General features: G+C 40.1%; 1 protein-coding gene across 2 annotated transcripts in view; it reads right to left on the minus strand.

Annotated features, from left to right (window-relative positions):
- DIAPH3 (diaphanous related formin 3) overlaps positions 1-26,274 on the minus strand; it is a 475,029-nt gene extending 448,755 nt beyond the window's left edge. Inside the window, exons 1-2 of one of the 2 annotated variants that reach the window (XM_037038668.1) lie at positions 25,932-26,274; positions 861-893 (exon numbers count right to left, since the gene is read on the minus strand). In XM_037038668.1, the coding sequence (XP_036894563.1) occupies positions 861-893; positions 25,932-26,111 (213 nt within the window). In that variant the 5' untranslated portion in view covers positions 26,112-26,274. The remainder of the gene's footprint in view (positions 1-860; positions 894-25,931) is intronic. The other variant, XM_037038667.1, reaches the window with a different exon arrangement.
- Between the last annotated feature and the right edge of the window lie 1,155 nt (positions 26,275-27,429).

A 27,429-nucleotide genomic window follows, 5' to 3' on the forward strand; every position in this document is an offset into this window, starting at 1 on the left:
ATGTTTAAAGCTCAGTCATCTTCAAAGTGCTCTCCATTTGATACAGTACACCTATCAAGACTTTTTTGCCACTGCTCAAAACAGTTTTTGAACTCATCTATTTTGATGCCTTTTAGTGCTTCTGTTGTTTCACCTCTTCCACAGTGGCAAAACATTTCCCTTTGAGGATGTTTTTTATGCAGGGAAACAAAAAGGTCTCTTGAGGTGAGATCAGGTGAATAGGGAGGGAGGGGCATGGGGATCATCCCATTTTTGGTTAAAAAATGCTGAATACTCAGTGCACTGTGGGCAGGTGTGCTCATCAATCACCCATCATGAAATGGGCAAACACATTGGGTCTTCAAAAAGAATTTACTGAAACCTAACACAGCCTCTCACAACAATGCCAGCTGGTGCACTGATACAGATGGGTTCCTAGAACATTCACCTTCAAGGGAAGTCTGTACTATAAGAGGCCCGCCCTCCAGAAGATAATTCTGTTTTTTTGTGGGGGCCCCCCTTGTACATATATAGTATTTTGCTCTGGTCAATTTTAATTAGCAACTACATATTTCTGAAAGGCTGACATGTCCTTAACTATTCTTTTTACCTCTTTTTTTTAAGTACAAGAGCTCATTTGAATGATTCAAGGTTGACTAATAATTTGTAATTAAAAATTTTAAACTAATGTATCAACCAATCCTTTTTACTATTTAAAAGAACAGTTTAATAAATTTTACCAGTTCTGCCTCTTAATTTAGCACCTTTTAACAGTACATTTTCAAAACATGCACTTTTAGCAATCTCAAAGGTGTTAGCGCAGCATGCCATCATACAGTTAGTTTACATTCAAACAAAGGAAACACTGAGAGGAAGCTTACCACGTCATCTGTCAATGTCCTAATATTTAAATGCTGTAAATTAAAGAAACCAAGCATATTAGTAATTTATAACAGCTTCTTAAATTTTTAGTTAACAGAGTACATTTAATATTCTACAATGCTAGATTGAATGTAATTAAATTAATGACAGTCTAATAAAAATGCATTATATATTGTTTTAATCACTTTCACAAAAAAGATAGACAAAAGTTGCCCTGGATATGGTAGGTCCAAATGTTTCCTAAAATTTCTTGCATTTGTAAGCCAAACTAGGAACCTAACTGTGGTACAATAGATCCTCCCAAGTAATCATATTAATTATCATTAAGTATATAAACTTAGAATACAATGGATATTTTTTAAATCTAATTTTCAAAAATTTGTTCCTATTACAAAACAGGGAAACTTCAAATCTAGCACTAGCATGCAGCATAGCAAATAATGAAATACCTTGCTGGTTTAACTAAGTTAATTCTAGAAGCAAAAAGAATACTATGACCAGCTTTGCATCTTTAATGTCAGTTTGATTTATCACTAGTGGTGACAGTAGACACTTTCCATTTCATTGCTATTGTCTTTGAAAACCCGTTTTCTGATTTCCTTGCTAGATAAACATAAAGCCACTTTAGAAGATGAATAATTTAGTTTCCTGCAAAGTGGAGTTCAAAAGAAAAGTATTTAGGTGAGAAATCTAAGTTTTATAAACTCCGGAGTCAGGAAAGATTTTGTATCCCAGGTGCTGGAATCAATATCTGATCCTCCTTCTCTTATTCATTGTGGCATTAGATCTTTAATAGGGCAGAACAAGAACCAGTGCATTTCCTAAATAGGAAATCAGAGATATGTACTATATTGTAAGTACAGAATAATGTGTTAGCAATGAGTTCACCTTTATGCTCATGAATCTACTTCAATGATGATCCAGATTAAAAACTGTTACAGAGTAAATCACTATCCCAGATTCCCTTCTGTCTTTCACCAAAATGGTCCTTTGTCTAGCACAGAGAAAACAGTAACTCTAGGGACCCAGAATGAGCTCTGTATACCCCAAAGAGAACACAGCGGGATAAATGACCACACCATTAGCCGTTACCCACAGCACTAGGCTCCAGACTGAACTGCTCGGTAAATTAGGAATAAAGAAGTAATAATATGAGATAAACAAAGGGTTAGTGTGTAATTTGGAGCAGCAAAATTTGCTTTTAATCAAGACAATCTCCAGCTCTTGAAACTGATAGGTATGCTCAGAGGTCCTTAAGGGTGGGTGTGATCCTCGCTCGGCAGGACTACAAAATTTCTGAAGCACGTAGGGCCCCAGTCTCATTCCAGAGACCTTTACTAGGATGAAGTCAAATCTACACAGCTCCCAGGTTCACAGAAAAAGCAACAGTGGCAAGGCTCCGTGGGGTTCCCTTCCTCTAACTGTCTGTGTGCTTTCCTGCCAAGAGAGATTTCCGGCCCATTGCATTTGGCGAACTGAATCTCTCTTTTCTCCACCCAGACATATCACCCCAATCACAACTCTCACCACACTTGAAAGGGGTTGTTTCCAAGTTCTCTAACAAGAGGAATATAGCCAGCTTCTGACCATAGCATTCTAGGTGGCCTAATGCTTAAGAAGAGTGAGGTCAAAGAAAAAGTATAAGGCTGAAATCCTATTCAGAATAATAGGCTACAAGAAAGAGAAACACCTACTTAAACAAATGAAATATTTCCAAATTCCAACTTGAGTCGCCAGAGAAAAATGCTGTAAAAATTATGTTAAAGAGAAAGACAATAAAAATAAGCAATTTTAAGAGAATGGGGTAGAGCCCGTGCAAGATTTATGAGCTGCAGAATGCATAGAAGATATAGAAAGCAGAGTATCAGACAGAAAAAGTAAGGGTTATAGGTCACATGATGCGAAACCCAGAAGACGTAAATACCCAAAAAGGTTTTTCATACCTTCAAAGGCTCAAAACTGCACAGCCTTTTAGAGTGAGGAGAAAAAAACAAAGAGTGACTTGTCTAGGAACAAGACACATGATTAATTTTTTCTGACATGGCTTTATGTTGGGTTGGCCAAAAAGTCCGTTTAGTTTTTTCCATGAAATAAGATACATTTTTCATTTTCACCAATAACCTTATTGATTTGGACTATTTTGAGTATGTCAGCTATCTCCCTCTTGGTATACGTTGATTGTTCTCAATTAATGTCTCAATTTGATCGCTATCAATTTCAACTTGTCTCCCCAGCCACGGAGAAATCCCTAGCATGAAATTTCACCAACCGCTTTTGACACATTCAATCCATCACAGCACCTTCTCCATACACTGCACAAATCTTTCCTTGAGTTTCAGTTGCATTTTTACATTTCTTTGAAACAATAATGCATAATAGTCAGAAAATGCTACCTATTTCATTTCATCTTCAATATTAAAATGGCTACACAAAAATTCACCGATTCTGATAAGTTGTTTTAAAATGCATGCTGATATGACTGCTGTCACACTGCAATTGAACAAAATTGTTTCAAGTGAAGTTAAAGACAAACTAAGCTCTGCTAGAGCAATCATATGAAAAAACTAAATAAACTTTCAGCCAACCCAATATGTTTATAAACATATATGTTTATATGTTTAAATGATCTGATTTTTTGAAGGACTCAATTTGTTAAATGTTTGACTTGTGTTTTTAAAACTATATAGGCACATACATAAGCCCCATTATAATCTACATTATTCTACATGCCCTTACACACACACACACACACACACCAAAAAAACAAGTGATGCATTTCAATACAATTATAATCCAGGAGTAGCTTATGTGGAAAATAGGAAAAATAAGAACTCAGGGGAATGTTCAAGTTTAACAGTCTGAGAGAAGAGCAAAAGAGCAAGAAGATCGCGTCAAGTTCATTATTCCTCTCTTCAGGAAAATGCTCACCTATGGATTCTCATCACCAGTAAGAGAAGCCAGCAGGACAGGAAATGATGGCAAATTCAAAGTTCCCATAATAGAACAGGAGATACTAACTAATAGGGTAAATGACTAAAAAAACTAATCTAAAAAAAAATGGGCGTCTTTATTAAAACATTAAAATAAGAATTTAGTTCCAGAAAACAAATGACATAGCTATTTGTTTAGACACATTTAATCTAAAAGAAACTACGAAAAGAAAAAAAATTTAATAGCTCTAAGCAAAAGTAAATTCTGCAAAAAACTGAAATGTCCAATCAGTCTACTTCAAACATGCCTGAAAGAAAAAGAAACAAACACTAAATACTTAGTGAAAAAATGTAAAGCTTATATCAAATGGCATTCTTTTGTGAGATGTTTGAATGTCGATATTAATTCAGGTTTATTATCCAGTTTACACTATCTCAAGGCCCAACCTGTTTAAATTAGAGACTTCTAAACAGCTGAGGAAGTAAATGACTGAAATAAAATCCTCAGATCATTACACGGGGCTTTGGCCTTTGGTAGCTACAAAAGTACACAGCTGATATCCCTAATTTTTAAAAACAGAAAAACTGTATTGTAGAAAGTATTGCTTTTGTACTAGTACCTTAGGTACTCTTCAAATGTATGCTTGACAGAGACACTGAGAAAATGAAAAAGTGTTTCTGTTTTCCAGCTACAAGCCATGCACTTTACTTCAGGTTGGGGAAATAGGAAGTGCACACACCAATCCCATCCAGAACTAGCATGTGCTGGTACCCACGCAAAGAAGGAAACAGAAACATGAAATTGACTAGTCACCAGACACAACTAGAAATGCTTTTTAAAAATAATAACAATTCGATCTTCATATCTGTCCCCCCCAAAAGTTAGAACCATATTGATTTTTTGACATTAAAACGGTCACACAAATGTGACTTTGTAACCTTTCGTTTTTTAATTGGCCTGTGACCCTACAGATAGTATTATGGCTTTAGAGGAGAGAATGAAACTGGGGATAATCAAAATATGAACAGTTAGGAACACAGGACTACTGGTAATTGGTTAGTGTGTGGTATGGTGCTCTTCCCCTGGCCCGAACTTTTTAAAGCAAAAACCTCATCCTTCTTCCTGTGGTCTTATGTTTCTCTACTTGCAATTTCTATTTTCTCACTAAAAAATAGTGAGTACCATATATAGATATGTTTTCTGCTAATGACAGTTCCTAGGTTGAATGGTCAAGAGGATCACTCTGGAATTGATAAAGTCTCTACAGACTTTTTTCTAAGGAACATAGGATCCAAAATGAGGGGGCAGAAACACAGATCACAGACCTCCATATTCCCATTTAAGCAAAACACAAAAATTTTTACTGAAGACAGGACATGCTTTCCAGAATAGATCTAGAGCTTTCAGAGCACTGTGCTAAATGCTGCAAATATCAAGAGGTATGAAGAAACAGTCTCACCTCCACCCATTTACTTTACAAGTAAGTAACAAAAACCAAATAAATTAACACAAAGCAAGATAAAACCCCTGGGGTACTCATGCAATGAAAAAGATTCCAAGCTGTAGCCAAAGATGTTTAGCAAGTTTTATATTTTCTTTCATTGGTTAGCACATCTGAACTAGCAGGGAGCAAAGTATCTGCCCACTGATGTCATCAAATATAAGACAACCACCACCAAGTGTCAAGATATCAAGCTTGGATCACTGTCCTGAGAGCCAAATACATGGTAATATTGAAAAATCGTTCTTATCTGCTGCAATTTCATTCAATTTACAGCTTCTAACTGGGTCATTGTAAGAAACCACCAACAAGAACAAAACCTGTAAGACTGAAGATTCTGAGCTCACTTGACTCAGACTGAATTTTCATAAACTAGGTTCTCTGGACCAGCTGGTTAGTGAGCACAAAAAACAAGCCAAGATTATCTTTGTAAAACTAAACCACAGGGCCTCAGCTTCCCAACATTCTGCTTCAGTAGGTCTAAGGTGTGGCACAGGACCTGCCTGTTTAATGGGCCCCACAGAGGGCCCAGGACTGAGATAAACCGGCTCCACACAGCCCCCCACACCAGACACTGAATATTCCCCCAGCCTGCACATATATGAATTTCTCATCATGTGGCTCACCTTAAAACCGGTGCCTCTGAAACGAGCTAAATGAAAGGTACAGGTAAGAGCACAAGAGGATTTCAAAGAAGTGATAGACAGGGAGCTGGGACAGTTGGGACAGGTTTACAGCCAAGAAGTGGCAGGCACCAATTAGTACTGTTGAATTCTCTTAAAACAATCTCGGGTGCCAGGATGAATTACCAATTACAACATTTATTCAAATGCTTAGTCTATCTCTAAGGTACAATAGTTCAATTTTACAAGCATATGCCTAGACCCTAAAGTATCAAAGATTGTTCATTACATGCAGCCATGACATGACAGTATTTGCTTGTCAAAATGAGTCAGTGACGGGTTACCTACTGACACAACAAAGTGATGCCTTAAGGGGAAAAAAGCAAGGATCAGTCTCTTAATCATAATCTATGGGCAATGATAATAGGTTGAAGTGTTGCTCACACTTGAGTTCAAGTCCAGATTTTTCCTCCAACACACTTATGAATATATATTTTGACCTGATGACATTGCTGGTCCACACACCTGTGTTTAATTTAATGTGATACTAATTATAAGTATGGTAGAAATATAAAGTACATTACTACTAACCATGATACTAAATACACTCACAGATTCTATCTGAGGGTCATCTCCCGGGGAACTACACCACACACATAGATGAGAAAATATTCTTCAAGGGCTCCAGATTTAACATCTCAGAAGGGTCCAAAAATAACACTGAAGCTTTCCTAGCACCGAGGATAAGAGCAGAGCTGGCCCTTTGATTCCATAAAGAAAAGCTTTTAAGTTTACTGGCTCTTCTTCATGTGGTCAATTTTTTAATCTTAGATGGAGAAAAGTGAGAGAGGAGATGTTAGGTACAGATGAGAATTAGGAAATGCTTCCAGCTTCTTTTAAATCTGTCCGTTTACTGAAAGCCATAATCCTGCCCACCTCAAAGAGATAAACACCCGTCCACTAACCATTAGCCAAGGCTCCTCCACCCTCATCCGCCCCAGAAGCCAGACCTCCCTTCTCCATAATTCCTTCTTGGGGAAAGGAGGGTCATCAAAAAAGACCAGCTTTCAGGAAGAGGCATCATTCAAGCATCAAAAGAAGTAAAAAGACTCATTTCTAAGAGAATATAAGGTTTTCAAAAGGCTGCAACATAGTTGCTGGAAGACAACCACCTCTCTAGAAAAGCCAATTATCAAACTGTTACCCGAAAGTCTCGCCTGGGTCCTCATCACAGGGGCTGAGCACCTAACAAGTTATTTTTTATTCTAAAAAGAATCCTAGTGTTCTTTTTTCCACCAATGAATGTAATATTTGAGGTAAAATTAAAGGGAAATCATAATGGCTAACTAGTAACACAGCTTTAATATCTATTTTAAGATGCTCTCTTCGGCTGTTCCAGTTCTTTTCACTCTACTACCAGATCAAAAACTCTTCTCCGATGAGCCTAGGAAAAAGCCATGTATATCTTTGAAAAGCTTTACACATAGGTTTAGTTCTAGACCTTTCCCCATTATCTGAAGAAGGCTGAAAAGTATTTAAACTATATGCTATCGAAAGATTTTAAATGGTCCCTGGGCTTTGAGGATCACCTTGAGGTATATCCAAATTACTCGATTATTTCTGACGGTGTCCCAGCCTCCTCGACGTCTTGTCCAAGACACGAATTTAGACTGAATGTCTCTGAGACCAGCAGAGCATCACGCATCATTTCATACACGTCTGAGAAGGATTTTATTTGTTTACATTCTAGCATCACCATTAATGAACATCATTTCATTAAGTCTTTTTAGAGAACAAACTGGTGAAACAAATCCTATGGTCACATTTTTAACCTCGTAAGTCTACTTCTAGAACCTATACTCAGGAAATACGAAATACAACCAAAGATTTATATACAAATATGTATCACTACAACATTATTTTAAGTATCTAGAATTATAATCAACCTAAAATTTCCCTGACTATAAAATAGATTAAATAAGTTCTAGTCCTGCCATAGGGACGGTGACATAGGACAACACAGACAACAAACAACATTCCATTCAAAAAATGGTGCTTTGCATTATAAAACACAGCGTTGCATTTAAAATGGTGTGTGCAATATAAATCCAACTTCATTAATGCAATGATTTACGGAAAAAATAAGACAGAAATCATTGGTAATTTTATGTATCTGCATTATGGGGTTTGGAACAACTTTTTTCTTTCTCACGTATTTCTGTATTTTCCCAGTTGTCTAGAATGAGTACATTTATTTTTATAATGAGAAAAGCTTTTTACATTATTAAGGATAATACTTTTCACACCAAGCAGAAAATATAGATTAGTTCCTTTTCAAAAAACAAAGGTACGTATTAGTGAAAAAACTAAAAATGAAAATCTAAAAGATCTGATAAATGCTACGAACAGACTTTTTAATGGGCTGGGTTTTTTAATGTACATTTTCAGATGTCAGAATATTAGACACATTATTCATGTGTTTTCTAATTCACATATATAAATTAACCAATCTCAAAAGCTCCTTGGTTTTGTGAATTATTGATGTTGTCACCTGCTAGAAACTTAATTCCAAGAAAAATATACGAATCACTCCATCACAAGCACAAATCCTTCTGACACAAATTCAATTTCTGTGGCAACAATAATATATTGACTTAGCTTTAGTTTTCTATTTTATGACACTTATTAATGGCAGAGATAAAAGAAATCTAACATTTTACTTTATTGTAAATGTAAACGATCTCAGGTTATCTTGAGAAAGTCAAACTAAATACCACACACTTGATAACCTCTTCATGAATGAGGACATGATAACAAAATATAAAATATAAGACTTACGACTTTTCAATGGAGACCCAGTCTCATAATCCAATTATTTTCCTACTACGCAATTTAATTAGGCTGCCAACCTTTCGAGGACACTGCATTAAATATAAACAGAGCCCAGGCCCTTCCCTTAGGAGCTTAAAGCCAAAGAGCAGCAAGACAAGTTAATAAACCACAATATTGCACGATGACTAGAAGGAAAAGCAAAGCCTCTACCTGCTAATTATGTATGCTTAAGTACATGCTAATTAACTTGCAAACATTACAGCACTGACCTAAGACTAAAGTCAAATTAATTTTAACCATAATTTAAGTAAGTTATAATACACAAGTTGTTCTTCTCACAGAATGAGATTTCTAAAACATTCCTTCAACAAATATTTATTCAACATTACTACATTCTTGACAAGGGAAACAAATAAGTAAAACAAAGATTCCAGTCCTAAAGGAACTCACCTCCCAATGGGGAAGCAGACAATCAACACATAAGCAGGGCAGAGAGGGTGCTGGGAGGTGATGAGTGCTCCCCTACCACCGAAGAGTAGCGCAGGGTAAGGGGAGCCCAGAAGGAGAGGCAGGACGGTTTGCAGGTTGCAACCTTAAATGTGGGGGACTGGGGTCGGCACTGGCCTGAGTGAGAAAGTCTGAGCAATGTTGAAAGTGGACTAGGTTGGCAGCTGAGCAGAAAGTGCTTCAGACAGAAAGAACAGCCACAACAAAGGCCAGGCAGAAACTGGCGCCTGGGCTGTGTGTTCGCGGAGCCAGGAAGCCAGCACAGCTACAGAGGAAAGAGGGGGCAGCGGCAGCAGGCCCGTCCAGGCCACTTTGGGGATATGGGCTTTATTCTTCACATGGAATAGGTACAAGTGTTTAAGTACAAAAAAACACATTATGAATAATCAGCTTAACCAGTAAATTATATTTGAATCTGCACATTACCCAAGGTACACCACAGGGAAGGAAAGCAATAGGACTGGTCTCCAGTAATCCTTTCCCTTCGGGGCCCTTTACGAGACTGGTTTGGTTGAGCTGCCAGGAGTCTTCACTAAAAAAGTATTAGAAATACTCCCAAAACACTGTAAAGACCACAAAGGAAATTTTTGGACAAACTCAGCTAATTCTACTGCATTAACAAAACTTTTTCTTTTAAATATAGACTTCGTCCAGGGGGGTGGACATCAAGCATGTTTTGAGAAAAGAGGATGAGAAGAAATTTTAATCACAACAGCTTCATTGCAACACAGTCCCTCAGCCCCCTCAGAGGTCTGCGTGTCAGCCCTAAGGAGTCCTCCTACCAGGGTCCCCACACAAGTGCGAGGTGAACACACAGCCTCAGGACCCCTTCAGACAGCCTTGCCTCTTTGCCCTCTCCCTTCCACTACTTTGTGAGCAGTCCCCAGACTAAATCTACCTACCACGGTTTTCATTTCAGTGCCACAGTCCCTTCCCTCTCAACACCTGTGCTCAGGCTGTTTCTGTTACCCCACACACCCAGCTACTCACCCTCAAAAGCTGCCTGGTTCAGGAAGGTTCTCCAATTCTCCACGACCTCAGGTATGCCTCTCCCATGACTCTTACATAGCGGCTTGTACTTACTGGGCAGAAGCAAACCGTCTGGGTTCCAGGATCAAACTCACCTGGATGGATATCCAGCTCCGGATACCAATCAGATGTGCCACCTTGAGCATATTAAACTTCTGAGCATCAGTTTCCTATCTGCACCAGGAGAATGGGAAGCATATGCCCCCATAGACTTGTTGGGAGCCTTAACAGAAGAGGCCAGGTAAAGTATACAACATACTTCACCTGGTGGGGAGGTGGCTGTAATAAATGGTTGTCCCCTTCCGTCCCACTAACGTCCCCACAGGCACCACCTTGGTTCAGATCAAAGTCACTCACCTCAAGTCCACCCCCAACAGTCTCCTCCCTCCTGAGCAAGGGAATCGTTCTCTAATCCACTTACATCAATTAGTAACTAATGTACTTGTGTACAGGTCTCCCACCCAGGGCCAGGACTTGGGTTCCTGGAAGGCAGGGATTTTTGTTATGGTCACTTTGCCAGCAGCTGTTTTGTGGGGTGTCAGGGATACTGGATCACCCTCTCTCACCTGCTGGCACTTCTCATGTATTGTTCTTTTTCTTTGGGGCTCAGATCTTAGGGCTGAGAACTCTCAGCAGTCAATCTCCCATTGCCATCCCAGAGCCACCACGTCGCCCGGGCCTGACTGCTGAGGTAAGCAGACTGAACAGGCACTGTGCATAGAAATTTGTAACACCTTCACTACCATCAGGAAATAAAAACCCACCTCTGTCCGCCCAGAGCTCTTTTTTCACGATTCCCTGGTCACACTGATTGATGTTTTTCTTAGAGTATGTGTTTGTCTTTTTGTCTCATTTTTTTCCATGTTAATGCGGCAGGGACCTTGTTTCTCTCATCTTTGAACACCTAGACCTACCACAGTACAGGGAACCTTTTAGGCTAGTGGTTTTCAACCAGACTGTGCAAGAGAATCATCTGATGAGTTGTTTCCTTTTTCTAAATCAGATGCCTGAGTAACATTCCAAACCAAATGAATCAGAAAACCCAGACGTGGGGGCCCACCATAAGTACTTTTAAAGTTCCCTCACGTGAAGCTAACTAATATGCAACCAGGGTTAGAATCACTGAACTGGGTAAAGTACAGACATACTTCATTGTATTGCTCTTCGCTTTATCACGCTTCACAAATGTGTTTTCTACACATTGAAGGCAAGACCCTCCACCAGCAAGAGTGTGACACACCTCACTGCAACATTCGCTTTATTTCGGTCATCTGGACCTAAACCTGTAATATCTCTGCACGCCTGTGCTATGAACTCAGTCTTCTGGTTCCAAGCCTATCATCAAGGAAGCGCCAAAGACTCACAGGTGGAAACGTGGCAGACACCTGTTGTGTCATGCACACAATCACTACTCTATGTCATGGCTGTGGGCCCCAAAGTCTTCAATGTCCTTTGTGAGCCAGCCCCGGCCACAGCTGATGTGAGCAGAGCTCAACACTTAAACACAAGCCCAACCAACCAATCAAATCCTCACTTTCCCAGAAACCTGGATTTGGGATTCAGAGATGAGAATCAGGACCTGCTCTCACCTAGACCAAGGGCATACATAGATGGGCACGGGGAACTGTGAGGCTTTGGACTTGGCTGTATGAAGATCGAAGCAGTAGAAGCTGCATTATGCAAAGATACAACCGTGGGCAAGGGCCCGGTGAGAAGCAAAATGAGGCTATATAGCCCCAGAAAAGAGAATGAGGAAAGCAGCCAGCTTCCAGTTCTCCGCTCTAGTCTCTTGTGAGAACAAGACACATTTCCTGTACTTGATCCCAAAGATAACCCTGTCTACCTACAATTGTGCTTTCCAAGCTTCAACTAGCTATTGCTCTGGGTCTGTTCCTTTAGGCCAAATAGGCCCTTACTGAAATAGAACCCAAGATGCAAAACAGGTCCTTAGGTACCCATATGATCTAGCCCACCTCACCGCCATTACTACCAACACTGACTGAGCACTTACCATAACCATTAATACATCAAACAATCCTACAAAGTAGCCATTACCCCCAGCTTAAAGATCAGGGAATTGAGTGCCACAGAAGTCATTTGCCAGAGTGGTGAGTGGCCAGGCTGGGAATGGAACCTGAGTTACTTCGACCCCCAAACCCAGGCTCATTCCCCCCTCCCCTCCCCTCCCCTCCCCTCCTCTTTTTCCCCCCTCCCCTCCCCTCCCCTCCCCTCTCCTCCTCTCCCCTCCCCTCGTCCCCACTGCTCCATGCAACAGCTGCTATAATCCAACCTAGTGGGGGAAGACTCACAGTGGAAACGAGGTTCTGAGTTGCTTTGCCTCACTAGGTGAGGGCGTGGGCAAAGAAATTTAGAAATTAACTACTAAGTGATTTAGAAATCACTACTAAGCTTTCTTGCATTATCTGAGTACTACTTTTTATCACTGCCCTCTAAACTGGTTTGTAACTGAAAATAAGTCAAAGGGATGACTGCATGTTTACAAAGTGAAGCATCTGCAACAGAGAGGAAAGGGGCACAATTCCAGCTCTTCTGTGCAGTCCCAGTACTGTGCATAAAATGCCATCACATTTTACTTCTTTTAGAAATATTAACCAAGCAGAATTTCGTTATTGAGCATGTCAGCTAACTCAGACATCACATTAAGGCTGCCATATAAAGACCTATAAAACACAGCACCCGTCCTGAAGGAGTATACTGTCCAAAGGTTCTAGTGGTAATAAATAGCTTGGGTCACTTACTTCTCCCTTCTTGGTGACTCAAAACATAGTATAACAAAAGTAACTGTCTGCTAGTGCTACATGAACTGAAATATACACAGGCTTCTTACCTTAATGTTTTCCTTTGCACTTATCATTCAAAGAATCTTGGGGATTTGGGGAGATAAATCCTTGAATAGGATTAGATACAGAACAAGCCAACTCAGTACCAAACTCCCACTGTGTCATATGACTACACGGTGAAAATCCAACACATCACTTTCTATGTCACATGTCAGATTTCAAACACACCAGTTTCTGCGGTCAAGCTGCAAGCTCAGACAACTGCAGCTTAAACTGCCCTTGGCAATCTCCCAGCAATGCCGAAGGAGACTTGAGCCATGACCCTCTAGCTATAACTCAAGTATATTTTTAAAGGACTTCTAAAAGTACATAGTTCCATGATTACTGCACCACTCAAGCACACTAATAAAGCAAGTCAACAAGGGTTATGGGCAACTCAGCAGCTGACAGTCACAGGCGTGGGAGGGCACCCGACAATCCCAATAACCTAATGCAAATTACTGAGGACTGCACATCTTACAAGGAGAACTGATGTGGACACCGGCCCCCAGTGTCCGCGTCATTATGGATAAAATGAGACATTCACATGGACTACCGAGTTCGGTGGAGAAAAAGGGACAGCATGGCTTTTCTCTCAAGGGGAGCAAAAGCTTTGGCCCTTGATGTAACCAGCCTTTATTGGGTTTCTTGGCACAATACATGATGGTCCTCATTTTCTATGCACAGGTTCACTTTAGGTGGTTACCTTTTACAGACAACAAAGAAGCCAATGCCACTAATGACATCACAGAAGAAGGATATTTGCAAATGAAAAGGCAAAAGTGGTTGAATGGGTTATACTCATCCTTGAAAGGTTTAGCATGGATTTTAGAAAGTTACTTTGCAGTAAATGTTTGCCACAAATCCCGGTGAGGGAGTTTTAGCAGAAGCAAGACTCAAAGCAGCCTAGGCATATTGCAGGCCTGATTCCCCACGGGAGAACCTGTCTGTGGGCATGGGTCCTGTGCATCTCCCAGTGGGAGCTGGGCCCATGCCACGCTGAACGGTCTCCTACAGGAGGACAATTCTCCTGTGCCTGTTTTTTTTTTTAAATTGATATATAACTGACATACAATGTTGTGTAAGTTTAAGGTGCACAATGTGTTGATTTCATTCATTTATGTATTGCAATATAATTACTTCTGTAGTTTAGCTAACACTTTCCACAATTATCACTTCTTGTTTGTGGTGAGAACATTTGGGGACTAGTCCCTTAGCAATTTTGAAGTATATACTACAGCATGGTTGACTACAATCACTACACTGTACATTGGGTCCCCAGAATATATTCCTCTTCCAGATGCAAGTTTGACCCTTTAACAACATCTCCCCAATCCTCCCACCCTGCAAGTTTGCCTTTTTGAGCTTCCATATAGGAGTAATATCCTACAATTCTGTCTTCCTCTGTCTGCCTTATCTCAATAAGCATAATGTCCTCACCGTCCATATATGTTGTCACAAATGGCAGGATTTCCTTCTTTCCTATGGCTAAGGAATATTCCAGTGTGTGTGTGTATATACCCATCTTTATCCATTCGTCTGTTGATGGATATTCAGGTTTTTCCCGTACCTTGGCTATTTGTGCATAATGCTGCAGTAAACATGGGAGTGAAGATAACTTGATGATATCCAGTCTTCATTTCCTTTGGATATATACCCTCAAGTGGGATTCCTGGGTAGTTTTTAAAGAACCTCCTTACTGTTTCCCATAGTGTCTGTACCAATTTACAATCCCACCAACAGTGCACAAGGGTTCCTTTTACTCCGCAACCTTGCCAGCACTTATCTCGTCTTCTTGATGATAGTCATTCTAACAGTGATCCCATGCCTGTTTCTGTCATCGCTGATCTTGTTTTGCTCAAAAACCTATCATTCAGGGTAGGTCCAGAGGCTATGATGAGCATCATCTTTGCTGGAATAATATGTGCGTGTTACCCAGCAGGAGTAAATCGTCACATCACCGGAAGGCAGTCTGATCTATGGGTGAAGACACTGAAGGCCCTTTAAATATATCAACAGGCCAATGTCACATATGACTATTTAAATTCATTCAAATTAAACTGAATTAAAAATTAAGGTTTTTGGTAGTTATTAGCCACATGTGGCTAGTGACTATTGACTTACACACAGCAGGACAGAATATCTCCATCTTCCCAGAAAGTTCCATTGAACAGCACTGATCTAAGCAGTAGTAAGAGCTAAACACAAGAACACACTCATGCTGAAAGGGGCATGGAGTGGAAAGAGAAGCAAATCAGAGAGAGTACTTGGGAACACTAATTGGAAAGAGTGAGAAGAGGAAAGAGCAAAGATCAGAAGAGAAGAACACATTATGGCAAAATTTCCAGAAATGACAGGTCAGCACTAATACTGTAAGAAGTCAAGTAACATGAAGTTTGAGTATCAGCCAGAGTTGGCACTTACTGACCCGCCAAAGCAATTTCAGTGGAATTATAAACGCAAAGGCAAAGATGAGGAACGCTTGGGAAGTGGCTGAATCTCCCCTTTATCAGTGCATCTATCCCTTCCCAATGCCATTGTGAGAGCGGCAACAAGCTCTGCAGTACTCATGTGTTAACCCCCATTACAACACACTTAGTCAGCATATCTAACCTACATACAGGTACTAATGCTTCTATTTCACAGGTGAAGAGAGAAAATGCAAAAGTAATTTTCCAAGGTCACACAGCCATCAAATACAGAGCCAGAATTTAAACACTGGTTAACTCCACAATCTGAGTTCTTAAATATTATACAACTTGGACTCCCCGAGTACACTTTACAGAAAGAGGGGTGTTGGTTCACATCCCCCTTTCTACATACCAGACTGAATGTGAGCTTCTCAAAGTCAAGGATCAAACCATAGCTACCTTTGCTATGCTTGGTATAAAGATCATTCAAATATTAACAAAATAGCCCTGGCTGGCGTAGCTCAGTGGATTGAGTGCGGGCCTGCGAACCAGACGATCGCGGTTCGATTCCCAGTCAGGGCACATGCCTGGGTTGCAGGCTGGTTCCTTGCAGGCTAACCCCCAGCAGGGGACACACAAAAGGCAACCATACATTGATATTTCTCTCCCTCTCTCCTTCCCCTCTAAAGATAAATAAATAAATAAAATCTTTTTTTAAAAAAAGTGACAATAATTATTGAGTTGGCCAAAAGTCCATTTAGTTTTTACAGTAAAATAAAAGACACATTTTTCAATTTCTCCAATAACTTTAGTGATTTGGATATTTTGAGTATGTCAGCTATCTCCTGTGTGGTTGAAATGTTGATTGTTATCGATTAATGTCTCAAATTGATCGCTATCAACTTTAACTGGTCTACCTGACCATGGAGCATCATGGTCCAGCAAGAAATCCCCAGTGTGAAACTGCAAACCATTTTTGACACGTTCGATTGTCACAGCACCTTGTCCATACACTGCACAAATCCTTTTCTGGGTTTGAGCTAAGTTTTTACCTTTCCTGAAATAACAAAGTTTTTACCTTATTTGAAATACCTTTCTTGAAATATGCCAGAAATGTTGCATATTTTCCTCCATCTTCAGTATTAAAATGGCCCTGGCTGGTGTAGCTCAGTGGATTGGGTGCAGGACTGCGAACCTGATAATTGCGGTTCGATTCCCAGTCAGGGCACAGGCCTGGGTTGCAGGCCAGTTCCCAGTAGGGGACCCATGAGAGGCAACCATACATTGATATTTCTCTCCTTCTCTCCTTCCCTTCCCCTCTAAAGATAAATAAATAAACAAATAATATTTGAAAAGAATAAATAAATAAATAAATAATAAAATCTTTAAAAAAAAAAAGAAAAGAGTAATGAACCAGGCAGTATAAGGTTACAAGATTAATTTTACATAGATTTTCAATTAGCCAAGCACTCACATTACTCCTATAAGCTCAAGCCTATACAAGACACCACAGAAAAGGTTACTTCCAAAAGCTTACAACCATGTGTATAAAGCAACTGAAAGCAAGTTCAAGATAACGTATTAACAAGAACAAAGAGATGAGAAGCTAAGTTAGAGCATAATTTCAATTGTAGACCACCATCTTCTATAAAGAAACGAAAGTGTCACACTGAGTTTTTGATTGTAGATTATGTGAATTGTATTTTTCATGTTCATGTCTCAGGCAGTCAAGTTTTTCGTTAGAAATGAATTGTAATTGCCACTAGAATTGCTTTCTACCCAAGGTTTTGATAAACAAAAACAGTTTAATGCTACAGTACAGTCCGTAATTAATGTCACCAATTTGTAAATTATAGTTAAAAACTGAATTTTACAGTTTCATTTAATGGTACCCAAATAAATAGCACACTTTGACAAAATGTAGCAATTACAAGATAAACTGCCCACATCCTGAAGATACTTCATAATAAATTCGCCAAATAAATGCAATGTTATGGATCTTACAACAGACTAATCCATGTATCTTACTAAGAGTTTCAAGAAATTCTATACCATAACTTAAAAAGGATCGCACCCTTTTTTTTTTTCTTCTGGAATGACCTAGGATTCGCAATAACTTCCTTAAAGAGGGCTGAACAGGTGGTTAGCCATCTTTAATCCATGATGGTCTGACTTGGATCTCAGCGACCTGGATGTACCCAAGTCCTTCAGCAAACAGAATGCCCTTAGAACGTACCTGATACCAGAAAGGAAGGGGGACTAGGATTTAATGCATTTAAGATGGGCTATGATGCTCAAAGATGGAGAGATAGAAAGGTATTGAATATTAATTCCATTCATAGATCTATTTTTAGAAAAAAGATCTATAATTGGAACAAAAAAATTTTTTTAAAGCCCTTACCTCAAGGTTATGAAAAGCAAAGATTACAAGGAGATATAGATAGGAAAGGAGAAAAATGAACATTTCAATAGGATTTATGAAGTTTCGTTTGTGAAGCTTTCTGGTAAGTACATGGTGTTCCATGCCTCTTTTGTATAATAAAATATTTTTGGAAGATAGGAAAAGTGTCTACCCTTAGAAAACTACTTAGAAGTAAACTATTTTAAAGTACATTGATACATCCTTAATATTTGCTAATCACTTGTAATCGGCCACTAGCCAAAGGACTGAAGGTGCAAATACCCTCATTCCAATACTCTTCTAACTTCATGAAGAAAGAAGGATTCTGGATTGCTCCAACTGCGGTCTGCAAAGCCCTTCCACGGGCTCTCCAATTACGAGACTTTTTAAGTCCTGCATTTATCTTAAGCATAAGAAGTAAAGGAAGCACATTCTGGGACAATTCGAATGACCACACTACAGCCATGTTCCAGCAGGCACTTTCGGCGGCCAAACATCATCAACATGATGCCACACGGGTTTTCACAAGCCTCCTCCACTTAGGAAGGACTGTCCAAGGAACCACGTTCCAGAGCTAGGGAAAGTAAAGTTAGGGGGAAAGTGAACAGTATGCTTATAAGTGTTGATTCTGATTCCGTCTGCTCTTTTTCAACAACTTCATACAACTTACTAAAAAGTTTACATATGGCTATTTTCTTTTTATCATTAAAAAGAAAAGGTTTATAAGAGTCCATACTACTTCACCCACTCCCGTCAAAACCTTGTGAAAAAGACAGGAGATGTTTGATGACAGGCCGCTGCCAACAGCATGGGGCTGAGTGTCCGGATTAATGGCTCTGTACTTCTATTCCTCTGCCTCCGGGACTCCATTTCCATCCAAGTCAAGATGACAAAACAGAAAACAGCAAACCATACACATATCTTTCCAACATTAAATCCAATAATGACTTCATTTCAGCTAAACATCATCGTCAATCACATTAAACTGATGTTACTGATCATTTGAATTTTACTGGCTCTATAGTTCTGGAGTTTATACATAAATCTTCTTGGTTTTATAGATGAAAAAGACCCATAAGCATGAAGAATTATGCATAGTTTTATGTCTATATTTACACACCCATGTAACATTATTTTAATTTCCACTCAAGTCCACACTGAGGATCATAGAGGTTTTTCCCTAAGTTTGAGGTTGTTGCCTTTAGAGGTTCCTCTGTGCGAGTCTAACTGGCACGCGGACCCCAGCCGATGACCTGCATTAGGACAAGAACCGAGAACAGAGTGACTCTGCCCCTGTCACACCTGCCCAACTGAGACTTTTCCAATATGAGGAAGTGATTCAAATATTCAATATAATTTCCCCAATGCCCTAAAATCAAGACAAAAATCACACTACTACTTTTATTACTAACGAATACAACAACAGTCCTATAAGTGGCAAATATTCGCGCAGAGTTTAAAGTGAGCCAGGTACTATTCTAGGCCCATCACATTAACTTTTCATCTTTCCAACAACCCCATTTTACACAGGAGGAAACGGAGGCACCGAGAGAGGTCAAGTAACTTGCTGAGGTTCACACAGCTAGTAAGTGACATAGTTAGGATTCAAGCACTAAAAGTGGTACAGGTCACTGCCTGTTAATGTTATTCACGATGCCCTTTCTATCAAAAACAAACAAACAAACAAACAAACAGTAAGAAAGGATGGAAGTGGGTCCTTCTGCAGAATAAAAATCTATGGCAAGCATTCCCAAACTTGAATATTCCAGCACCAAAACTTAACTACAGAAACTATTAAATTCTCCCCAAAGTCAATAATAATGATTTGATTTGCTATTTGAGAAAATTACTCCCAATTGTAAGGTATTTCAATGCCACCATGCTGCTAGCAAGAGAAAAGTTACCTCTGTAGATCCTGTTCAAAGAAAGCTCACGCTTTGATCTTTAATATCCCATGAAGTAGAAGGTTATACTTAATCTATATTTTATAGATCTAAAAGTCAAATTAGTTTCTGGGATAAACAAGCAGAGTGTGATGGTAAGCATATTCTGCAGCATTCATTGCACTCCTAGTTTGGACGATACTATGTGCTGAGTTAAAGACAATTACACTAGTGTAATACATAGCAGTTTTTTCTGGCATTATTCTGCAAGCATAAACAAGTTATACACATGTTAATTTACATTGTATATAAAAAGCCAATTTTAAATCCAATTTATAAGGCAATAAATATATAAAGATCCTAGGACACAGCAATAAAGTTATGCCATAAAGTAGAGTTAATTCAAGACAAGAATAATAAAAGCATGACAAATTCTAGCATTCTACCAACAGCACAGAGGTGTTCCCCGTAACATCTGTTCAGAGGCAATTGCTACAAGACAGACTAGATGAGATGCAAGGTTTCACAGTGTAATAAATGTATGTCAGTTTGCTTGCTTCATAATTAAGGATATGACTCTTTGAAAAAAGCAATTAAGCCATGCTCTAAATCTCAGACAAGTATGCCTATTCCCACCCATTTTTACCCAAAAAGAAAGGATCCAGAGTGATCCAGAAGTAATAAATACTGCACATCATCTTTCAGCAGCTAACTGTACTCCCCTAAATCCTTCTGATATAATTTGTCTATTTTGAAAATCATATATTAAAAATGTTTTTAAAAAACCTTATATTCTCTGTTAGGAAGGGTAGAAAGAACAATTCAGAGTAATTTCCTTAGAAGACTGGCCCAAATAACATGATTTTACCTTATGAAGGTTTCAGTGTTTAATGGGTTAGGTGGAATTTGATATGAATAAAACTCGGGTGCCTAAAGTCTTCAACCAAGAATACTTATCTCTACTTCTTGAGTCTTTAACTTTAGGACCATTAAAAAAACACCACCTTAGCTGCAGACTCCATAAAGAAATAAATTCAGAAAACAGCACGCAGACATGGCTCCATCTTTTCTCAGCTTTCTAGCAACTATGGAAATGATAAAGGTTCTGGTGGTTATTCCAGACGACTAATCTGTGGTGATCTTCTAGTCTCCCAAATCACACACCTTCCAAAATAAAACACTGCAAGAAAGAGATGTAAATGAATCTGATGATTCCTCCAAAGAACGCATTTTTAAACCGTTCAACCAGACCTCCCGTCCTGGTCACCCTCAGCTATGCCTGCCATGTTGGTTTCCTACGGCTGGCACACCAAATTACCACACAAATGGACCCCCTCGGTCCTGGAGACCCAAGTCCAAAATCGGGTTCACTGAGCTGACACCCAAGTGTCTCCCCCTGGAGTCTCCGTGGGAGAATGGTTCCTTGTCTCCGCCAGCTCCTGATGGCTGCCAGCCTTCTTTTGTCTGTGGCTGCATCACCCATCTTTGCCTTCTCATCACACCGCCTTCTCTTCTTCTGTGGTCAAATCTCCCTCTGGCTCCCTCTCATAAGGATATGCACATTTGCATTTTTAGGGCCCATCCTGATAACACAACATAATCTCATTTTAGAAGCCTTAACTCAATCATTCCTGCAAAGGCCTTTTTTTGGAACATTGACAACTTCTGGGGATTAAGATGTGAATATATTTGGTGTCAGAGGTCATTATTCAGCCTGTCACAGCTGCCTCCAAATAAACCCAAAGCAATTAGGTAACCCTGTACTAATCTCATCAAGCCTACTCTGATTTCAACTATACCAGGGGTGTCAAACCCACTCATCTTCACCGAGGGCGCATCAGCCTCACGGTTGCCTTTAAAGGGCTGAAGGTAATTTCAACTCCTTAACGGTCAAGGAGTACTTACATTTATACAGTCCTAAAATTATTTCAGTGAAATAGGAGTTTGACTCCCCTGAACTATACACAAGTTTCAGTACAATAAGCAGTTCTCCAACTTAATACCTCTTCCTGCTCACAACCAGCCTATGATCAAGAAGTTGCTAATTCTATATCCATTAATGCCATTATTAACTACTGTTAGAAGTTCCTAAATGAGAAAATGTAGCAGTGGAGGATTGTAACCCACCCCATCATTCTTTTGACCTGTTTCTGTAAATGCTCCAACTAATGCGTAGCTTGTAGATAAACAGTATATTTATATAAGAATCTTAGGAGCTAACTTCAAAAGACAGACTCCAGCCTTCAGTTATCCCAGCTCCAGGAGACTTGCTGACCTTCAACTTTAAAACCAGAATGAGGAACACCAGACCAGCACTTGACCAGTTTCAAAATCCTTGTTGGAATGGAATCTGCGGGTCTTCCTGTAGAGAACTTTTCAGTCCCCTCCCTTTGATCTCCTTGTTCTGCTTTCCCTTTTCCTCCACACAAAAATCTCTGCCTGCACTGAGATGTGAATATGGGCTTGGAGACATGAACGCCCACGCCCGCACCCCCCCGCTGCCATTTTCTCAGGTGATCAGTACTTAAATAAACCTCTTTGCTTTACACCAGCACCCTCTCTTCAGTCTTGGCTTTCAAAGTGGCAGGCAGCCAGACCTGCATTTGGCTACAAAAAGAAGCAGTAGAAATTAAAACTCCCTCCCAATAGCACAGGAGAGTAAAATCAGCCAGCCTAGGTGGAAATCCCATCTCACCAGCTGGAAGCTATGTAACCTAAGGCAATTTAACTTCTGTACCCTGGGTTTCCCATCTAGCAAGTAAGGCTAATAATACTATCTACTTCACAGAGTTATTGCAAGTATTAAAGGAGCTGATAGCTATGGAGCACCTAATAATGCCCAAACACTGTAGACATCAAGATATTAATGGACAGGGTAAAAAATCTCCCAAAACCAAATTTATGGGTACTATAATGACATAACTGAAGGTAGTGTAATAATCCATTCAGTGGAAACCATAAGATTAGATGTTAGATTTACACTAAAGTCTAAGAATTTTTAAAGGATGTTCCTAAATAAACAGAGCTACTTTGCCAAGTTGGATCGCCAAATTTACAGGGCTCCTTTCAAAAGACTGGCCACGTTCCAGGGATGGAGACGTCTCCAGCAGCCACATATCTTGCTCCCACTCTGGATCTAGTGTCCACTGCTGTTTACCATGTGTTTCTAATAGGAGGAGGAGGTAGGAATGGAGTGCCCAGTATCCCTGAAAGACAACTCCTCTGTTTTGTTCTAGAAGGGAAACAGGACTCAGGTCTCAGTACTGAGGGTATGACCTAGGGCAAGTACCAATTCCACCTACTGAATTCTACTCCTTTTACAAAATCTTCACTCAGGTACCTGCCTCCTACTCCCAGCCTCCTTGGTTTGTATCCCATCTCCTAGCAACTATCCCCAGCATCTCAATACTCACCATTTACTACATTTCCTATAGAAGCCAAGTTGGTTAGTTCACAAATAGCCCAAAAGCACATGATTGATTGTACAGCCAACATATCACACATTTACAATAAACTAATTTCTACTATTTACACATATTTATGGGGGAGGTTCTATAAACTTTTATATACAATTCAAAAGTAACTTGAGGCCCACAATTATACATTCAGTAGAAAACAAAGATTTATCTGCTTTACTATAGCTCAGAGTAAACCAGGGTTTCATTGGGCACCAAAACTCCTTCTTAAACTAAGACAGGACCAAGCGGCCAGTTTACCACTCAGTTCTATTACCCACTCGAAGCTTTGCAGAGTATGCAAAATACCAAACACCTAAATTAGCTCTGCTCCAGTCACATCACCAACCTACATTACTTGTCCTACTGAAAAGCAGTTGCCCCAGGCAACTAGGTGATCTAATGACTAGGTGACCTGAAGAGATTTAGGCTAACATCACTTCATACCAAATGAAAGCCAAGAACTGGCTTGACTACCTGCGGTACAGCAAAATGAACTACAGAACAATCACTTTTTGAGATATTGCTGAGATCTCATAAGGAAGTGATGGTCCCTAAAGATCACCCTTCATCCCCAAAACAAGAGTTACTAGGTTGGGACTGAGAGCAGTGAGAAGTTGGCAGACTGTTGAGAAGGCAGCCTTGAGATTGGGAAACTGAGTCTTGGGCCAAGAACAGAGTTAGAGCGAAGATTAAAACTCTAGGCCCCCAACAGAGTTCTAGTTCAATAGGGAGGTAGTCCCAAATCAGTGGCACACCCAGGGTCCTGGTGGAAAAAGACTCATAGTCTCCACAGAGACGTATTCTCCATTAGGCCTCCTGAAACAGAGGTAGAGAGGAAGCAATGAACTTGTAAAGATCAACAAGCACAAGGGGAGAGAGGAAGCCACAACTGAGTTCAAGTCAACATAGACAGTCCAAAGATTGTGCGTACCAGGACTGTCAAATAAAGAAGAGCCAAGTCGGTAAAAAAAATAAAATAAAATAATAAAATAAATTAAAAAAAGAAGATCCAAGTAACAAATTCCTAAAGAAATAAAAGAATAAGAAACGGAACTATCAGGAATGACCAGGCAGAAGTGAAGAAGCAAATGGAACTTACAGAAATAAAAAAATAATTGCTAAACTCAAATGGTCAGAACAAGTTAGACAGAAGATTAGACACAGCTGATGACAAAATGAGTGAAATGGAAAATCTATCTAAAGAAGTTACCATGTCAGCAAAAATCTAAATTAGTTTCGGAAATTATGAAGGGTCTAAATTACTTCTAAATTAACTATGATGGTTCAAATAAGACTCCTATTTAAAAATACTCCACAGTATTTTGGATGTGCTCACTAGTTTTATAACCTAAAAGTATTATTTTATTGTGTTCATCTTTAAAATAACCGTTTCTACATACCTAAGAAATAAAAAACATACACTAGAACCCAAATCACCTGATATTAATTTAGGTTTTGTTTTGATTACATCCTTGCACCAGATGGGTCACAGAAACTTATACTTTGTATATAAAGTATAAGGAGTGAGACAAAATGGAATGAGGTGTTTAACCCAGAGAGAAAACTATATAGGGAAGAAAAATCACTGCCCCAGTGGATTCTTCTCCTACTGGGTAGAGTCATTGCCAATTTAACCCTATCCTATTTATTCCTAAACTCTGTCAATATAATAATCAACAATATATTTGATCCTCCTTCAAATTTTCGCCATTCCTACAGGTATCTTGATGCTTAATTTAGCACGACTAATACATGTTGTCTCTCATTTCACCTAGTATTCTGATACATCTTAGAGCTCCGCTCCCAGTTTTACTCAATTTTCACTTTTAGATGTCATACTTAGCAATTCACTCCTCTTCCAATGTCTTTTAGTCCCTTAATCTGTGTATCCTAATTTAAATTCTTAATGATTTATTTGTTCACAGAAGGCACATCTGTACTATAAAAACTTACCTATGCCTAAAAAAATGTTTTTCCATACTCCTAAGTAAAATGGAGGAATATTAAATTTTCAGTTCTGCTGGTCTCTCTGTCGTTTATTTACAGACACATACCAAACTATCATCACTGCCTACTTTTCCACTAGTTGATACCAACAAAGATTTACAAGGCACCTATCTTGACACTCCCCTTGAGTGTTAACAGTGAATAGCGAGTTTCAAAAACTTGGGACTTCTTTCCAATCATAACATTCTTTAGCAATGACTGCATGGCCCCGCCCAAGTTTTAAAACAAGCTCTTTCGACTCGGAAAATTACATCTCCCCTGAAAAGTTTTTCTTGGATTAAAATATTAAGTAGGAAAAAAATGCCTAAAAGTTCACTTTGATATGTCTCATACCCTTAGATGTTGGGAGTAAGGGGAGAAGTTCGACTTAAAAAAATGCAATATCCACGTGGATGAGGTCAATACAAATACACTCGAACAGCCCTAAGATATCTGGGACAACTCCAGTGATCATTGTACGTCGGAGGATCCAAATAGAATTGGACCGTGTTGACGTAAAAGGACTGGTAGCTCTGAAAACCTAAAACAAAATTTAGCCCTGGTGGGCCCACCCACTTCAGCGAAATAGAAGGACCCTGGGACCCCAGGCACACAGCTCAGGTCCATCCGGCAAGAGCTCCCGGATCCGAGCCTCACGCGAAACTTACAAATTTGGGACGTTTCTCTCCGGGCACCTCCGGACCGCCGGGCGGCGGAGGGTGCTGGGGACCCTTCCTGCGCGGCATCTTGCTCTCCCGACAGCTGCGGAGAGAGGCAGAGGACGAGTAAGCGGCCCCGGCGGCGGAGCCCTGCGTCAGATGGTGCAGCCTGGGACGGTGCCGATCCATCTTCCCCGAAGCTCCGGGTGACAGAGAGAAGGCTGCCTCTCAGCGAGCCACAAGCAGAGAGCTTAATGATCCTGGCCGGACTTGGCTCCACGTTCTGCCGCAGACGCCCGCAGCCAGACTCAGTCCAACCGCTGCACCCGGGAGACGCCGCCAACACATCCGAAAACTCCCGCCACCACGGAACTCCCGGGAACCCGCCAATCGTGCGCCGCTACGTTACGAACACGCCCTCGATCCGCCCCTTCCGGGTATACAGAAATACGATTGGCTGTGCCGTCCGCTCATTTGACCATTCAGCCATTCTGCAGGCTTCGAGTCGCTTACCGTGTGAGCACAGGCTTGAGTAGTGTTTGGGAAGCGCAGGCAAGACCCGCTTGGCACCACCCTTTGCCCACCTCTGGAATGCGGAAACCATCTGCTAATCCCTTTGCAAGTCTGCCGAGCCCCTGTGCGTGGACCACTAGGAAAAGTAGTTCTGGGATCTGTGGTTGAAGGGGTGCTAGGCGGGAGCGCCCCCAACGCTCAAAAGAAAAAAAAAAGCTTTCTCGTCGTATTTACTGAGCGACTGCTTAGTGCCTACGTGCAGAGAGCCCACTCGGGTGGCGGAGAGGTCCATCAAAAAATCAGAAAGTGCTAGGTCACACCCTTATGGAGGGTTCCGAAACCCTTATAACAAAATGATGTAAATGTTATAGCAGTTGTTTTAAAAGTTCATTGAGAACAAAGACGGAAGGTATATTAAGGAGCAGATCTGGAAAGGTGAAAGAAAGAATACATAGACTTTAGGCAAAAAAAGAATGGTGGGACAATCAGATAAAAGGCATTCCAGCCAGAAGCCAGGCCGAGAGAGGTCAAGAGCATAGGGTTGAAAAATACTTGAAAGGCATATAATGAAGGGCTTTGAGCTGAAACCGTGCAAAAGAATTTGTTGTGTATACCCAAGGTCAAGTTACAAGACTAAAGCAGTTTTTCCACTCATCAATGTGCTTTTTTCTTGTTTAAAAAGCATGTTTTTCTTTGAATTCTTTCCTTAAGTTATCCGTCTCCTGACTGTCTGGAGGTGGTGTGGGGCAAGATCCTGGTAAATGTGCAGTTAGTGATTTGGGTTCAGGAAACAGCTCTAGTAACTCTGGGGATATTGGCACAAAGGTTCAGAAAATAGGACTTAGTTCCAACTAAGTCTTGACACTACAGTTAGGTTTTTGTTTGTTTGTTTGTTTGTTTGTTCCTTTTTACTAGCCAGCCTTTCTATGCCAGTCTCTACTCAAAGATAGCTAATTTTCAGGGGAAAGTCCAGGAGAATAGCAAGGTTAAGAGA

Source organism: Sturnira hondurensis, unplaced genomic scaffold (assembly GCF_014824575.4).
Source record: "Sturnira hondurensis isolate 20B ecotype Veracruz unplaced genomic scaffold, ASM1482457v3 Scaffold0024805, whole genome shotgun sequence".
Classification (NCBI taxonomy): domain Eukaryota; kingdom Metazoa; phylum Chordata; class Mammalia; order Chiroptera; family Phyllostomidae; genus Sturnira; species Sturnira hondurensis.